The following is a 16,153-nucleotide window of genomic DNA, read 5'->3' on the forward strand; positions in this document are numbered from 1 at the left end:
CAGCTTGGAAAATTCCAGAAAATGATGCTTCTGATAGGCTAATTGACATAATTTGAGTCAATTGGAGGTGTACCTGTGGATGTATTTCAAGGCCTACCTTCAAACTCAGTGCCTTTTTGCTTGACATCATGGGAAAATCAAAAGAAATCAGCCAAGACCTCAGAAAATAATTCTGGACCTCCACAAGTCTGGTTCACCCTTGGGAGCAATTTCAAAACACCTGAAGGTACCACATTCATCTGTACAAACAACAGTACGCAAGTATAAACACCATGGGACAACGCAGCCGCCATACTGCTCAGGAAGGAGACGTGTAGTATCCCCTTGAGATGAACGAACTTTGGTGCGAAAGTTCACAAAAGTGTTACTTGTAAAATTGCTGCTCCAGCAACAACTGCCATGTACTGGAAATAGCATGTTCACATTGGCTGAGAAGATTCCTTGGTCAGTCAAGGTAACCTGTATATTGCTAATTACAATAGCTGATGTGGTTAATTTTTAGAAGTGTATTTGTAAAAGTATACTTGAAACACAAACACACTTTTAAGGCCCCGGTGCATGACTGAGCAAGAGGACAAGTACATTAGTGTCTAGTTTGATAAACAGCACCTCACAAGTCCTCAATTGGCAGCTTCATTAAATAATACCTGCAAAACACCAGTCTCAACAGTGAAGAGGTGACTCCGGGATACTGTCCTTCTAGGCAGAGTTGCAAAGAAAAAGCCATATCTCAGACTAGCCAATAAAAATAAAATATTAAGATGGGCAAAAGAACACAGAAACTGGACAGAGGAACTCTGCCTAGAAGGCCAGCATCCTGGAGTCGCCTCTTCACTGCTGACATTGAGACTGATGTTTTGCAGGTACTATTTAATGAAGCTGCCAGTTGATGACTTGTGAGGCGTCTGTTTATTAAACTAGACACTCTAATGTACTTGTCTTCTTGCTCAGTTGTGCACTGTGGCCTCCAACTCCGCTTTCTATTCTGGTTAGAGCCAGTTGCGCTTTTCTGTGAAGTGAGTAGTACACAGCGTTGTATGAGATCTTCAGTTTCTTGGCAATTTCTCACATGGAATAGACTGATGAGTTTCAGCAGAAAGTTATTTTCTGGACATTTGGAGCCTGTAATAGAACCCACAAATGCTGATGCTCCATACACTCAACTAGACTAAAGGACAGTTTTATTGCTTCTTTAATCAGCACGACAGCTTTCAGCTGTGCTAACATAATTGCAAAAGGGTTTTCTAATGATCAATTAGCTAACATGACCTGCCATTGGAACACAGGAGTGATTGTTGCTGATAATTGGCCTCTGTAGGCCTTTGTAGATATTCCATAAAAAATCAGCAGTTTCCAGCTACAATGTCTACACTGTATTTCGGTTCAATTTAATGTTATTTTAATGGACAAAAATGTGCTTTTCTTTCAAAAACAAGGACATTTCTAAGTGACCCCACATTTTTGAACGGTAGTGTACATCAAATGTGCTTTAGGTGTTTTCCAACTATATTTTCAAACTTTATCTAATATACTAAGAATATACTTAAGTACAAATGTAGATCATTTTAAGTGTATTTAATATATTTAAATGCTAAGAAAAAAACAAATAAAACATACATTAAATGTATTTTGAAATTATGCCAATTTACATTTTAAATATACTTAAAATATGTTTATAAAGACTTAAGTATACAGTTGAAGTTGAAAGTTTACACACACCTTAGCCAAATACATTTAAACTCAGTATTTCACAATTCCTGACATTTAATCCTAGTAAAAAATCCCTTTCTTAGGTCAGTTAGGATCACCACTTTATTTCAATAATGTCAAATGTTAGAATAATAGTAGAGAGAATGATTTCAGCTTTTATTTAATTCATCACATTCCCAGTGGGTAAGAAGTTTACATACACTCAATTAGTATTTGGTAGCATTGCCTTTAAATTGCTTAACTTGGGTCAAACGTTTCAGGTAGCCTTCCACAAGCTTCCCACAATAAGTTGGGTGAATTTTGACCCATTCGTCTTGACAGAGCTGGTGTAACTGAGTCAGGTTTGGAGGCCTCCTTGCTCGCACACGCCTTTTCAGTTCTGCCCACAAATTTTCTGTAGGATTGAGGTCAGGGCTTTGTGATGGCCACTCCAATACCTTGACTTTGTTATCCTTAAGCCATTTTCCCACAACTTTGGAAGTATGCTTGGGGTCATTGTCCATTTGGAAGACCCATTTACGACCAAGCTTTAACTTCCTGACTGATGTTGCTTGATGCCATCTATTTTGTGAAGTGCACAAGTCCCTCCTGCAGCAAAGTACCCCCATAACGTGATGCTGCCACCCCCTTGCTTCACAGTTGGTATGGTGTTCTTTGGCTTGCAAGCCACCCCTTTATTCCTCCAAACATAACGATGGCCATTATGGCCAAACAGTTTTATTTTTGTTTCATCAGACCAGAGGACATTTCTCAAAAAAGTACGATCTTTGTCCCCATGTGCAGTTGCAAACCGTAGACTTGCTTTTTTATGGCGGTTTTAGAGTAGTGGCTTCTTCCTTGCTGAGAGACCTTTCAGGTTATGTCTACATAGGACTCATTTTACTGTGGATATAGATACTTTTGTACCTGTTTCCTCCAGCATCTTCACAAGGTTCTTTGCTGTTGTCACAAACCCAGCTATAATTTCTATAATTACACACAGCACCCAGTCAGCCATAAGGGTCCATCCATCTGGCCACCCCTGCCTGAGCCCTGCTCTGTTGTAGCCACAGCTCACTCCCTTACAACACAGCACATCCAGTAGCAGGTGCATTTGGAGGCAGCAGGATTAATGACCATAAAGCTAAATTCAGCGTTCAGAGCCAGACAGCCATTAAAGTCCAGGCTAGGGTCGACCGATTAATTGGAATGGCCAATGAATTAGGGCTGATTTCAAGTTGTCATTTTTGGACACTGATTTAAAATCTTCTCTTTTTTTCACCTTTATTTAACTAGGCAAGTCAGTTAAGAAAACATTCTTATTTTCAATGACGGCCTAGGAGCGGTGGGTTAACTGCCTCGTTCAGGGGCAGAACAACAGATTTTCACCTTGTCAGCTCGGGGTATCTAATCTTGCAACTTTACAGTTAACTAGTCCAACGCAATAACGACCTGCCTCTTGTTGCACTCTACAAGGTGACTGACTGCCTGTTACGCGAATGCAGTAAGCCAAGGTAAATTGCTAGCTAGCATTAAACTTAATTTATAAAAAACAATCAATCATAATCACGAGTTAACTACACATGGTTGATGATATTACTAGATATTATCTAGCGTGTCCTGCATTGCATATAATCTGACTGAGCATACAAGTATCTAAGTATCTGACTGAGCGGTGACTGAGCGGTGAACCAAATTGAACATGTTTCATTCTTTATTTGAGGCTAAATTGATCTTATTGATGTATTATATTAAGTTAAAATAAGTGTTCATTCAGTATTGTTGTAATTGTCATTATTACAAATATTATTTATTTAAAATCGGCCGATTAATCGGTATTGGCTTTTTTGGTCCTCCAATAATCGCTATCGGAGTTGAAAAATCATAAATCGGTCAACCTCTAGTCCAGGCGGCCCATTATGACATATTTTCAAACCTCAGTTGATTGAATCTTATCGAGGCATGGACACATGTTACAACGTAACACAAACTATTTTGTCTCCTCTGTGAACACTGCAGCAAGCTTTTGAATACATCCACTAGCAGGTGCATGTGGGGGCTTAAATCAAATCGGAGTTTACTGTATGTGAAAAAGCAGGGAGTGTCCAGTAAGACCACCTGTTATTTTATCACTTCTGGCCTTATGAACAAGATCCACTGGAATTCTGACCACGCCGACAATCATCAGACTCATCCCCAGAACAGCCCAAGATCCCACCCAGCACAGCTGTGAACACACACAGAGCCAGACGGTCCAATGGTTGCCATGACCAAACTAAGCTCTCCACACTATGTCTAAGGAAGGTAGGACTGGACATACAGACTCTGTATTCCAGAGAGATGGAGATAGAGAGGGGGTAGAAAGAAGATAAGGGAGAGACACTGAAAGAGAAACAATGAGAAGAGCAAAAAGGTGCTGGCGTAGGCACTGCCTGTTTCTCCACCAGCCTGTTTCTCCACCAGCCTGTTTCTCCACTAGCCTGTTTCTCCACTAGCCTGTTTCTCCACCAGCCTGTTTCTCCACCAGCCTGTTTCTCCACCAGCCTGTTTCTCCACCAGCCTGTTTCTCCACCAGCCTGTTTCTCCACTAGCCTGTTTCTCCACCAGCCTGTTTCTCCACCAGCCTGTTTCTCCACTAGCCTGTTTCTCCACCAGCCTGTTTCTCCACTAGCCTGTTTCTCCACTAGCCTGTTTCTCCACTAGCCTGTTTCTCCACTAGCCTGTTTCTCCACTAGCCTGTTTCTCCACTAGCCTGTTTCTCCACTAGCCTGTTTCTCCACTAGCTGAACTTCACACGGACTTATGACAGTGAAAAACATTTATTCTAACCGCTTTCTGAAGTTTCAGCAAGATCTGCAGGCTGACAGTGAGGCCAGTAACACAAAGTAGGCCTACATATAAATGACAAGACACACACTTTCCTGACAGTGTACTTACTACTCCACCCTGTGAGACACTGATGATGATGATTATGAAAGTGCTAAGAATCAAGACGGTACAGTAGAGTATACATTAATACAGCAGTGCCACTAACACATAGCCCTCCAACACAAGCTCACGGGTGTCCCCCCCACCCACACACACACACACCACACATATCCACACACACACAGAAATCAAAGTCATATCTCAGATACACAACTTACCCCTAGAATGAATGCACTCCCTCCTTTGACAATAAACAGAAGGGAAAATCAAAGCCAATTCCACAAGAGGACTGACTGTTGAGACTGACAGGTGAATTCAGTGACAGACCAGGAGAGTCTGGCTGCATGGCCACAGCCCACGAATAATGAGACCAAAGAATTAATCCCAAATGGCTCCCTATTCCCTTCCTACATAGAGGACCACAGAGAATAGGGTGCCATTTGGGACACAGACCAAGAATCCTCTTAACACAGTTATGTCATAAGACTATTGTAATCCATGAGGACTGACTGACTGAGATAACCAATCCTGAATAAAAGCACTCACTCATAACTAAAGGTAGATGCACTGTTGCTAAAAGTGCTAAAGTTACTATGTTAAATTATATACTAAGTTATCTGCTTCTTTTAAAACATTCATGGCTGAATCTGAACTCGGACATATGCGTGTTTAACTACCTTTAGATTACACAGTGAGTGATGCACGAGTATGTCAAGTTAGGACTCAATCTGAAGATGAGAGTTTAAGAACAACAGAAGTTAGCAGGTACTAGGACACAAAACCAGGTCAAAAGGTCATTTGATAAATCAGAAAAACCCAACCAGGAAGAAACTACAATACAGGCATAAAACTACATCAAAAGTGGAGAAATCACGTCTCCAAGCAGCAGTAATCATGTAGTTGTTATATAGTAAATTGTAATGGAACAGATCAAACTGTGAAACTAAATTGAATTGCTTTTGAGCACTGCCTTGAGACAATATCTAGCAGAAATGATTGACATTTGACACAATAATACCAAACAATGCAGTGGGAATTCCAGCATGGGTCAGAGATGCCAGACCGTAGTAAGTTTATCTCCTGCTTACACATGGACAAATTCTAAGGGAACTGTAATCATGCCTGTCACTAAGCCTTTTCCTAATCCTCTACACTCTACAAACAGACACACACTCACTCGAGCACTCTAACACACCAAATCGTTGCCTCCACTACAAAAGATATGATTTTTTTTAAATGTAAAAAATAAACATTTGCCGTCAGGGATTGGGAGACTAGTCAGGATCGAGGGAAAGATGAATGGTGCAAAGTACTGGGAGATCCTTGATGAAATCCTGCTCCAGAGCACTCAGGACCTCAGACTGGGGTAAAGGTTCACCTTCCAACAAGACAACGACCATAAGCCCACAGCCAAGACAAAGCAGGAGTGGCTTCGGGACATGTCTCTGAATGTCCTTGAGTGGCCCAGCAAGAGCCGGGACTTGAACCCGATCGAATATCTCCGGAGACACCTGAAAATAGCTGTGCAGCGACACTCCCCATCCAACCTGACAGAGCTTGAGAGGATCTGCAGAGTAGAACGCGAGAAACTCCCCAAATACAGGTGCGCCAAGCTTGTAGTATCATACCCAAGAAGACTCGAGGCTGTAATCGCTGCCAAATGTGCTTCAACAAAGTACTGAGTAAAGGGTCTGATTACTTAGGCAAATGTGATATTTGCACTCGCACATCTGAGCAATCTTATTTGCAGGTGCATGGCAACAATTGAACAAGATGAAGAAAAAAGGAAACCACACACTGCTCTTGATAGTATCACTGATATTTAATAAGCTTACGTATCGGCCTCACGGCCTTCGTCAGAGTTTGTGATAAAAAAAAAAATTGCACCTTTATGTAGACCTAGCCCCACCCACATCCGTTCTACACATCAAAGGGGGTTGGAGGTAAAGAAAAAAACTAATAAGTGCTACCAAATATAACAATATGCATTTCATAAATATTACAAAAGTGTATAAATAAGGCGTATTGAACACGTCTGTGAAATCTCAATGAGGACATAGTAAGTTTTCATTAGTCACTGGGTACATCGTACGAAAAACATCAGAATAATCTACAAGAGACACATTTCATGTTCAAATTCACAACATAACATACATAGGCATTTCATCATTAAGTCCTTTAGGAAATCATGTCTGGAGGGTGAAAATCCAAAAACATTCTCTTTTACTCAGAGTATTATTAATATCTCCTCCCCTGTTTAACTTTCTCTATGCCACAAATCTAAAAAGGTGGAAATGTCATGCTTCAGGCCATTGAAATGTACAGCGACTGGATAATCCCTGTCGTTTCTCCTGATTTGAATTTTTATTTTCACTAATTCAATTCAAGGGCTTTATTGGCATGGGAAACATGTGTTAACATTGCCAAAGCAAGTGAAGTAGATTATATATAAAGTGAATATATAAAGTGAAATAAACAACAAAAATTAACAGTAAACATCACACATACAGAAGTTTAAAAACAAAGACATTACAAATGTCATATTATATATATATATATATACAGTGTTTTAACAATGTACAAATGGTAAAGGACACAAGATAAAATAAACAAGCATAAATATGGGTTGTATTTACAATGGTGTGTGTTCTTCACTGGTTGCCCTTTTCTCGTGGCAACAGGTCACAAATCTTGCTGCTGTGATGGCACACTGTGGAATTTCACCCAGTAGATATGGGAGTTTTTCAAAATTGGATTTGTTTTCGAATTATTTGTGGATCTGTGTAATCTGAGGGAAATACAGTGCCTTGCGAAAGTATTCGGCCCCCTTGAACTTTGCGACCTTTTGCCACATTTCAGGCTTCAAACATAAAGATATAAAACTGTATTTTTTTGTGAAGAATCAACAACAAGTGGGACACAATCATGAAGTGGAACGACATTTATTGGATATTTCCAACTTTTTTAACAAATCAAAAACTGAAAAATTGGGCGTGCAAAATTATTCAGCCCCCTTAAGTTAATACTTTGTAGCGCCACCTTTTGCTGCGATTACAGCTGTAAGTCGCTTGGGGTATGTCTCTATCAGTTTTGCACATCGAGAGACTGACATTTTTTCCCATTCCTCCTTGCAAAACAGCTCAAGCTCAGTGAGGTTGGATGGAGAGCATTTGTGAACAGCAGTTTTCAGTTCTTTCCACAGATTCTCAATTGGATTCAGGTCTGGACTTTGACTTGGCCATTCTAACACCTGGATATGTTTATTTTTGAACCATTCCATTGTAGATTTTGCTTTATGTTTTGGATCATTGTCTTGTTGGAAGACAAATCTCCGTCCCAGTCTCAGGTCTTTTGCAGACTCCATCAGGTTTTCTTCCAGAATGGTCCTGTATTTGGCTCCATCCATCTTCCCATCAATTTGAACCATCTTCCCTGTCCCTGCTGAAGAAAAGCAGGCCCAAACCATGATGCTGCCACCACCATGTTTGACAGTGGGGATGGTGTGTTCAGCTGTGTTGCTTTTACGCCAAACATAACGTTTTGCATTGTTGCCAAAAAGTTCAATTTTGGTTTCATCTGACCAGAGCACCTTCTTCCACATGTTTGGTGTGTCTCCCAGGTGGCTTGTGGCAAACTTTAAACGACACTTTTTATGGATATCTTTAAGAAATGGCTTTCTTCTTGCCACTCTTCCATAAAGGCCAGATTTGTGCAATATACGACTGATTGTTGTCCTATGGACAGAGTCTCCCACCTCAGCTGTAGATCTCTGCAGTTCATCCAGAGTGATCATGAGCCTCTTGGCTGCATCTCTGATCAGTCTTCTCCTTGTATGAAAGTTTAGAGGGACGGCCAGGTCTTGGTAGATTTGCAGTGGTCTGATACTCCTTCCATTTCAATATTATCGCTTCCACAGTGCTCCTTGGGATGTTTAAAGCTTGGGAAATCTTTTTGTATCCAAATCCGGCTTTAAACTTCATCACAACAGTATCTCGGACCTGCCTGGTGTGTTCCTTGTTCTTCATGATGCTCTCTGTGCTTTTAACGGACCTCTGAGACTATCACAGTGCAGGTGCATTTATACGGAGACTTGATTACACACAGGTGGATTGTATTTATCATCATTAGTTATTTAGGTCAACATTGGATCATTCAGAGATCCTCACTGAACTTCTGGAGAGAGTTTGCTGCACTGAAAGTAAAGGGGCTGAATAATTTTGCACGCCCAATTTTTCAGTTTTTGATTTGTTAAAAAAGTTAGAAATATCCAATAAATGTCGTTCCACTTCATGATTGTGTCCCACTTGTTGTTGATTCTTCACAAAAAAAATACAGTTTTATATCTTTATGTTTGAAGCCTGAAATGTGGCAAAAGGTCGCAAAGTTCAAGGAGGCCGAATACTTTCGCAAGGCACTGTATGTCTCTCTAATATGGTCATACATTGGGCAGGAGGTTAGGAAGTGCAGCTCAGTTTCCACTTCATTTTGTGGGCAGTGAGCACAGCCTGTCTTCTCTTGAGAGCCATGTCTGCCTACGGCGGCCTTTCTCAATAGCAAGGCTATGCTCACTGATTCTCTGTTTGAGAGAGCGGGTGGTTTTACCGACATAAGAGCCCACATGGACATTTAATAATATAAATAACATGGGTGATAGAACATGTAATAATGTAATTTATTTGGAACCGTTTTCCTGTCTGTGGGTGGCAGAAATATTCACACTTCATCATATTGTTGCGCTGTGCGCATCCTCTGCATTTATAGCTACCATTTGATAGAGGGCCTAAAAGAGCTTGGCTGATTTTCTTTTGTGGCTGGCAGTTGGCATGAACCAATTTATCGCGTAAATTGCGACCTCTCATATACGTAAAACTGGGGCCGATGATAAAATATGCCAGTGTTTCTTGACCACACCTCCCACTTTTCGCGAATTCAAAGTATTAGGTAGTTGTGAACATTACGGACTATTCTTTGGCTTTAGCGGGTCTTTTTTGTAGCAGTTCATCTTGTGTTTTTTCCCATGCCAAATTATGAGCTTCATCCACACATTGTGACGAATAGCCTCTTCTTGGAAACCTAGTGCGCATCTCCGCTGCTGTTTCTAGATAATCCTCTGTGGAGTGGTTTATACGGCGCAGTCTGAAAAATTGGCTTCTTGGAAGTCCTCTTTTTAATGGCTCAGGGTGGAAGCTGTCCCCCTGTAATAGAGTATTTCTGTCCGTTTCTTTTCTATACAGAGTTGTAAAACAGAGTTCCATTGATTTCTCAATCCACATATCGAGATAATGAACACATTGAGTGTCACGTTCAATGGTGAATTTGAGATTAGGGTCAATGTCATTGAGTAGTGCCATAAAATCTGACAGTTCTTCTTCAATTCCTTCCCATATACAAAACATGTCGTCAATATATCGATACCACTTCAGGACTTTATTCAAAAATGGATTCTCGTTTTCATTATTAACAAAACGTTCTTCAAAAAGACATATATAGAGGTAAACATAACTCGGAGCAAATGTGGAGCCCATCGATGTTCCATTCGTTTGGAGGTAGTATTCATCATCAAACCTGAAATAGTTATACGTCAAAACATATTCAGCTCTAGAATGAAATTTGTTGGTGGATATTCATTAGTATCTCTGTCTCCCAAATAGTGTGCTGGTGCTGCCAGCCACCCCACATGGGGAATGCTGGTATGTAGACTCTCAACATCTAATGTGACCAAAATACAGTCTTCTTTTAAACCCGTTATTGGTGAGATCTTGTTTATGAAGTCTGTAGAGTCTTTTACATATGATGGCAATGCTTGCACATGGGATTTAATAAAAGAGTCTACAAAGTTCGACAATGGCTCTAGCATTGAGCCTATTCCTGCAACCACTGGTCTGCCTGGATAGTTGCCTTGTTGTGTTTTAGGTTTGTGTAATTTCGGTAAAATGTACAGGCATGGACCTATGGCACATTTGCAGCAAAGATATTCATATTCAGGTTTTGCGATCAGGTTGTTTAATAGGGCTTGCTCCAGATTAGAGCATATTTCCCTTTGGAACACCTGTGTGGGATCAACACTCAGTTTTCTATAGAAACGTTCATTGCTGAGTTGTCTCTGAAATTCTTCTTTATATTTTTTATAGTCTAAAACAACCACAGCACCCCCCTTGTCTGCAGGTTTTATAACCAAAGATGAATCTTTCATTAATTCATTGAGTGCCAGTTCTTCTGTTCTAGTGAGATTCTTCTGAATATGGTTTGTTTGTCTCGTATATACTGACATGGCTTCTTGTTCGACTAACCTACAATAGGTATTAATCGAGGAGTTGTTAACCATGGGACAGAATTTGATTTTGGGCTTAAAATGGGTACCAGTTCTTTGATGTGTTACTAGGCCCGGATCAGTGTTTTGCGAAAACACATGCTTAAATTGAATCTTGCGAAAGAATTTAAACAGATCTACTTTCGTATCGAATGGTTTATCTGTACATGTAGGTACAAAAGAGAGGCCCTTAGATAAGACTGAGACTTGAGCGTCAGAATCAATTTTAGAATAAGGCTGTAACATAATAAAATGTGGAAACAGTCAAGGGGTCTGAATACTTTCTGTATATACTAAATAAAAATATAAACACAACATGTAAAGTGTTGGTCCCATGTTTCATGAGCTGAAATAAAAGATCCCAGAAATGTTCCATACGCACAAACAGCTTTTTTCTTAAATGTTGTGCACAAATTTGTTTACATCCCTATTGGTGAGCATTTCTCATTTGCCAAGATAATCTATCCACCTGACAGGTGTGGCATGTCAAGAAGCTGATTAAACAGCATGGTCATTACACAGGTGCAACTTGTGCTGGAGACAATAAGGCCACTCTAAAATGTACAGTTACTGTATGTCACACAACACCACAGATGTCTCAAGTTGAAGGAGCCTGTAATTGGCATGCTGACTGCAGGAATGTCCACCAGAGCTGTTGCCAGAGAATTGAATGTTCATTTCTCTACAATAAGCCACCAACGTCGTTTTAGAGAATTTGGCAATATATCCAACTGGCCTCACAACCGCAGAACACGTGTAACACTCACAAACACACAAGAGTTTTAGTGACCCACTATGAAATCTCTAGGCGTGAGTTACCAAAGAAGTGCTTGGCATTACAGTAAAAACTCTGGTGCCTATTTGGCCCTATGGATAGGAATTATTAGGACTTGAAATGTCAAATCATGACGTCATACAGCCTTCCTTCCCATTCACACGCAGTCAGGCATTATGCCAGGAAGTGTGTTTGGCTAGGTGATTTACTGCAGTGTGTGTTTTTTTGTTTGTTTGTGTTGTGAGGACTTACCCTTTCCTCACATGACTGGCCTGAGCTCCCTCCACTGCCTCTGTTGGACTGTTCTTGAGAGAGCTGGCTCCCTGCATTGGAAACAAGGACAAACACATCAGACACTGTGCAGACAACTAGTCACTAACACAGCATGGATACATAGCAGTACAGCATTAACAATATACAGTGTACAAAAATTAGGAACACCTTCCTAATATTGAGCTGCACCCCCTTTTGGCCTCAGAAGAGTCTAAATCCGTCGGTGCACGGACTCTATAAGGTTTCGAAACCGTTCCAGAGGGATTCTGGCCCATGTTGACTCCAATGCTTCCCCCAGTTGTGTCAAGTTGGCTGGATATCCTTTGGGTGGTGGCCCATTCTTGATACAAGCTATTGAGTGTTAAAAAAACAGCATCGTTGCAGTTCTTGACACAAACAGGTGAGCCTGGCACCTACTACCATAACCTGTTCAAAGGCAGTTAAGCGTGATAGATGGCATCATGAGGCAGGACAATTATGTGGATATATTGAAGAAACATCTCAAGACATCAGTCAGGAAGTTAAAGCTTGGTCGCAAATGGGTCTTCCAAATGGACAATGATCCCAAGCATACTTACAAAGTTTTTGGCAAAATGGCTTAAAGACAACAAAGTCGTGGTATTGGAGTGGCCATCACAAAGCCCTGACCTCAATCCTATAGAAAATTTGGGGGCAGAACTGAAAAGGCGTGTGCGAGCAAGTAGGCCTATAAACCTGACTCAGTTACACCAGCTCTGTCAGGAGGAATGGGCCAAAATTCTTATTGTAGGAAGCTTGTGGAAGGCTACCCGAAACATTTGACCCAAGTTAAAGAATGTAAAGGCAATGCTACCAAACACTAATTGCGTGTATGTAAACTTCTGACCCACTAGGAATGTGATGAAAGAAATAAAAGCTGAAATAAATCCTTCTCTCTATTATTATTATTATTATTATTTTATTATTATTATTATGACATTACACATTCTTAAATAAAGTGTTGATCCTAACTGACCCAAGACAGGGATTTTCTTATTAAATGTCAGGAATTGTGAAAAACTGAGTTTAAATGTATTTGGCTAAGGTGTATGTAAACTTCCGACTTCAACTGTATAACGAGGAATAAAGTGACTGTGCAACAGAATATATATATTTGTAAAAATATGAATGACATTTATATTTGGCGTACCCCTGACGGCATTGCCTGTACCCCAGTTTGGGAATACCTGGTCTATAGTATAGATAGCTAACTTGATGGGAAATAGTGAACAGCGGTAAAGCTCCTCTCTTTACTACAGGCGAATTCATTCACAGAGGCCAGTTCCAACTTCCCAGGCCTTTTTTACTCCAAGTTTACTTCTATATGATGGTTTTATATCAATATTTGCGCATAAAAGCGCTTCCACCGACATTTCTCGCATAATGCGTTTTACAGACACAAAAAAATCCCGCCTTGTCTAGCGTATTTTGTCGACATTTAGAAAATTTACCAACAAATTATCTGTTTCCATCAGGCCTGTCATGACATTTTTTTTTATACAACATTGTGGCGAAATCTGCACGGAGCCTTCACCGTGCACTGCCACTTTAAGAGCGCATGAGCAGTAAGGAAGGAGAAAATAAAGAGAGCTCGTTCAGCTCTTTGGGGAGGAGCTCTTTGGTGGCGCGACAGTTTGATAGTGTGTGCTGTGCTGCAGAAGTTTTGTTTGTTTTCAGCGTGTGTAGTTTATAGAGTGTTTAACTCAATTGTCGGTGTAATTGCGCTAGGTCGTGGTTGTTTTCATTTGGGACCGCGCCCGTTATGGATCGCATGGATTAGTAGCAACATTGTTGCGAAGCTTTAACATACAAACCATCGGACAGTCAGACAGTACACCTGCACGCCTGAAGACCACAGCTAAGATCTGTCTTGTTCTTTTTCTCTTTTTCTCTTCCCTCTATCATTCCAGTGCTTTACCCTGCAACAGACTCTCTATTTTTCCAATGCACTTCCCATTGAAGTTCATTAGAGCTGGACTATTATTGCCCTGCCAGAAGTATTTGGACATTTCAGTTAAAAGGGAGGTTGCTTGCAAATTGTGTATTGTTATGTGAACTGTATTGAGATGTACTAATGACATGTGGCCGAGAAGACTGGACATTTTTAAGGCCTTTGTTGTGTCGATGAACACCCCCCACATTCATACCCTTTGCACTCATCCACTAGAAAATAATACAGATTATTGCAAATCCTATGTTGATGACTGGGTTCGTTCTTGTATGAAGTTGCTGTTGAATTGCTATGCCATTATTAGTATTAGTATTATTGTATGAGGTATTCTTGTTTGGGTTACCCCTGTGCTGTGATGTGGGTTTTATATGGTGTGTATTCTCTTTTCTCTCCACTGGCTATCTGGTAAACAGGCTACACTCTAGGCAGTCTCTTCTGCTGATGTGAGTGGTTCTCTCTAGTCTACTCTTTTCCTTTCGGCATGGTTAATACCTGCCTGGCGCCCGAACAAAAGCTTTCTTTACCCCTCTCTAATAAATACCGCTACAGAATTACTTGTGTAAAAAAATTGGATGAAAACCTGGAAAGAGACAGTAACAGAGTTTGCAAGAGCACAACCAGATCTGGGACCAGGCAAGGTCTACCAAGGCCAAGTCACCCACCCTGGTCGCTGCTCTCTGAGGGGGAGTCTTCGTGTCTCAGGTAGAACCTGACCTCCATCCTCCTGGGACCCCACTCCTGCAGGTGCTCATACATCAGGTGGTCAAAGGGGATCACTCTCTCTGTGGAGGACAAGGATAACAGAGTTATAACATAGTTCTATTATACACAATACTAATAAGGGGATTACTCTCTCTGTGGAGGACAAGGATAACAGAGTTATAACATAGTTCTATTATATACAATACTAATAAGGGGATTACTCTCTCTGTGGAGGACAAGGAGAACAGAATTAGAATATAGTTATATTATATACAATACTAACAATTGTCTCACTCTCTCTGGGCAGTAAAAGAAAACAGGAGTTGTTGTTAGACACATAGACTTGGGTAATTATCTATTGGTGATTGTAAAGTGACATGGTGGGTTGATTGCCCCTCAGCCCTGATCATCATTAGAGATGAACTAAGTACATTCTATTAATAGAATGGATAAATGACATAAGGCCCCATGGCTAAACTCTGGTACTGAAGCACTGTATTGTGTCGTGATGAAGAGAAAAGAACCCATGACAGTCAGGCCAACCTTGCCAATAGCTAGTTACTATATTTTCCCCTCACCTGTGAAGTCATTGAAATAGAATTACTAGAACACATGATTCACTGTCTGTCTGGGATGTACAGGCCCGGGTTTTCCTGGATCAAAAATGTGTGGGGTCTTTTAATATTAATCCTACACATTTCTCCACGGAGTTGTGAGAAATTGTTTCAGTTTGAAAGCAAATTTCCTGCAATTTTATGCATTTGCCATGGGTAATAGTGTTTTATTGGCTCAAACATAACAAAATCAATACGGCTAAATTCATTGTTTTGGGATTTTTCAATTCCTCCTGACTATTTAGCTTTTATTTTGGTGATGGTTAGTTCTCAAAGATTATTAAAAAATATATACAGTACCAGTCAAAAGTTTGGACACACATACTCATTCAAGGGTTCTTCTTTAATTTGACTATTTTCTACATTGTAGAATAATAGTGATGACATCAAAACTATGAAATAACACATATGGAATCATGTACTAAGCAAAAAAAATGTTAAACAAATCAAAATATATTTAATATTTCAGATTCTTCAAAGTTCACCTACTCTGCATCTCAAAGACATGGCGGTTGGAACCAAAAATCTCAAATCTGGACTCAGACCAAAGGACAGATTTACACCGGTCTAATGTCCATTGCTGGTGTTTCTTGGCCCAAGCAAGTCTCTTCTTATTGGTGTCCTTTAGTAGTGGTTTCATTACAGCAACTCAACCATGAAAGCCTGGTTCACGCAGTCTCCTCTGAACAGTTGATGTTGAGATGAGTCTGTTACTTGAAATATGTGAAAACATTTGTCAAAGGAGGAGAGTTGGTGATTACCCAAGTAAGATATCTCAATGATGTCTGGCTGTCAATGATGTCTATTTGCCTGTATATATCAAGACATTCAGTTCAATAGATGAATCTAAAACTTGGAGGAGATCACTAAAATGTCCGTAAGAAAGTCATGAA

General features: G+C 40.3%; 1 protein-coding gene across 15 annotated transcripts in view; it reads right to left on the bottom strand.

The window, feature by feature from the left end:
- ppp1r13ba (protein phosphatase 1, regulatory subunit 13Ba) overlaps positions 1 to 16,153 on the bottom strand; it is a 45,480-nt gene that overhangs the window by 22,853 nt on the left and 6,474 nt on the right. For 9 of the 15 annotated variants that reach the window (XM_090221070.1, XM_036963065.2, XM_090221067.1 and 6 more), the window contains 2 exons: positions 14,607 to 14,726; positions 11,955 to 12,025 (listed from right to left, as the gene is read on the bottom strand). In XM_090221070.1, the coding sequence (XP_090077196.1) occupies positions 11,955 to 12,025; positions 14,607 to 14,726 (191 nt within the window). Of the gene's footprint in view, positions 1 to 4,835; positions 4,981 to 11,954; positions 12,026 to 14,606; positions 14,727 to 15,749; positions 15,987 to 16,153 lie in introns of those variants that run through there. The other 6 variants (XM_090221075.1, XM_090221069.1, XM_090221068.1 and 3 more) reach the window with 3 other exon arrangements.

This window comes from Oncorhynchus mykiss, chromosome 25, assembly GCF_057628025.1.
Source record: "Oncorhynchus mykiss isolate SJ-2025 chromosome 25, ASM5762802v1, whole genome shotgun sequence".
Taxonomy (NCBI): domain Eukaryota; kingdom Metazoa; phylum Chordata; class Actinopteri; order Salmoniformes; family Salmonidae; genus Oncorhynchus; species Oncorhynchus mykiss.